This window comes from Eimeria mitis, genomic scaffold, assembly GCF_000499745.2.
Source record: "Eimeria mitis Houghton genomic scaffold, Emh_scaff6138, whole genome shotgun sequence".
NCBI lineage: Eukaryota > Apicomplexa > Conoidasida > Eucoccidiorida > Eimeriidae > Eimeria > Eimeria mitis.
Window position 1 is genome coordinate 1,774 of NW_013574344.1, and position 872 is coordinate 2,645.

General features: G+C 51.0%; 1 protein-coding gene across 1 annotated transcript in view; it reads left to right on the forward strand.

The window, feature by feature from the left end:
* The window catches only part of EMH_0086170 (uncharacterized protein), a gene marked incomplete at both ends in the record, with an annotated part of 2,437 nt that extends 1,657 nt beyond the window's left edge, over positions 1–780 (forward strand). The window contains 2 exons of the mRNA XM_013500996.1: positions 94–453; positions 677–780. Coding sequence (XP_013356450.1) covers positions 94–453; positions 677–780 — 464 coding nt within the window. The remainder of the gene's footprint in view (positions 1–93; positions 454–676) is intronic.
* Between the last annotated feature and the right edge of the window lie 92 nt (positions 781–872).

Here is an 872-nt window from a genome sequence, read left to right on the forward strand (position 1 = left end):
CGCAGAGACTCGAAAGCTCCTGAGTGGAGCGGTCTATGCCTAGGCGCTTGCCGATGTTTTCGTGTTTGCTCTGCTACGCGGTTGTCTCTGCAGCGGCAGCGCTTGCGGCGATCTTCAGCTCAGCTTCTCGCGCTGGGGGAAAACGGGTGCCTCCCAGTACAATGGCTGGGGGTTTAAGGAACTGGCTGGCTCAGGAAGGAGGGCTGCGTGCTTGGGCCGAAGCAGCACACAAAAAGCTCAAATCCGACAAATCTGTTGCGGCCTTGTGTGCTGCTCTCCGTTACGCTGAGTACATGCGGCAAATCACCAAGCCTGGAATAGCATTTGACCGGATGCTGTCCCACTGGAATCTTACGTTCCCTTTAAATAGTCTTTCGCTCGTGAACGCGCTGCGCTCTGCATCTAATCCGAAGCAGAAACTAACGCAGGAACTCTGCGTGGTGACACCTCCAGGTCAGCCTTTGGCGAACGTTTAGTGCAACAGTGCAAGCGATCAAGCTCCACATTAGCCTAATTTCTCACAATTATTTAACTGTTGTTGCAAGGGTCTACTCAAATGAGCGGGGATAAATTTCTGAAAAAGATAGACGCCTGCACTGACCACGTGCCAAACCCAGGTCCTATGTAATTGCGAATGCCATGGGTCGAATTGAATATAAACGTTTCTTCGCTGCAGGACAAGAGGTTCAACAACTGCCGAGGCGGTTCGATGCGGCCCAGTGGGCGGCCCTGATGCTGCAGACGGGCCAGGAGAGCGCAGCATCGGCAGCTGGTATGTGATGCACACACAGTGGGCACTGGAATGCAAAAGAACCCTTGTATACACATATCTACCTGTATATATATATATATATATATATATATATATATAT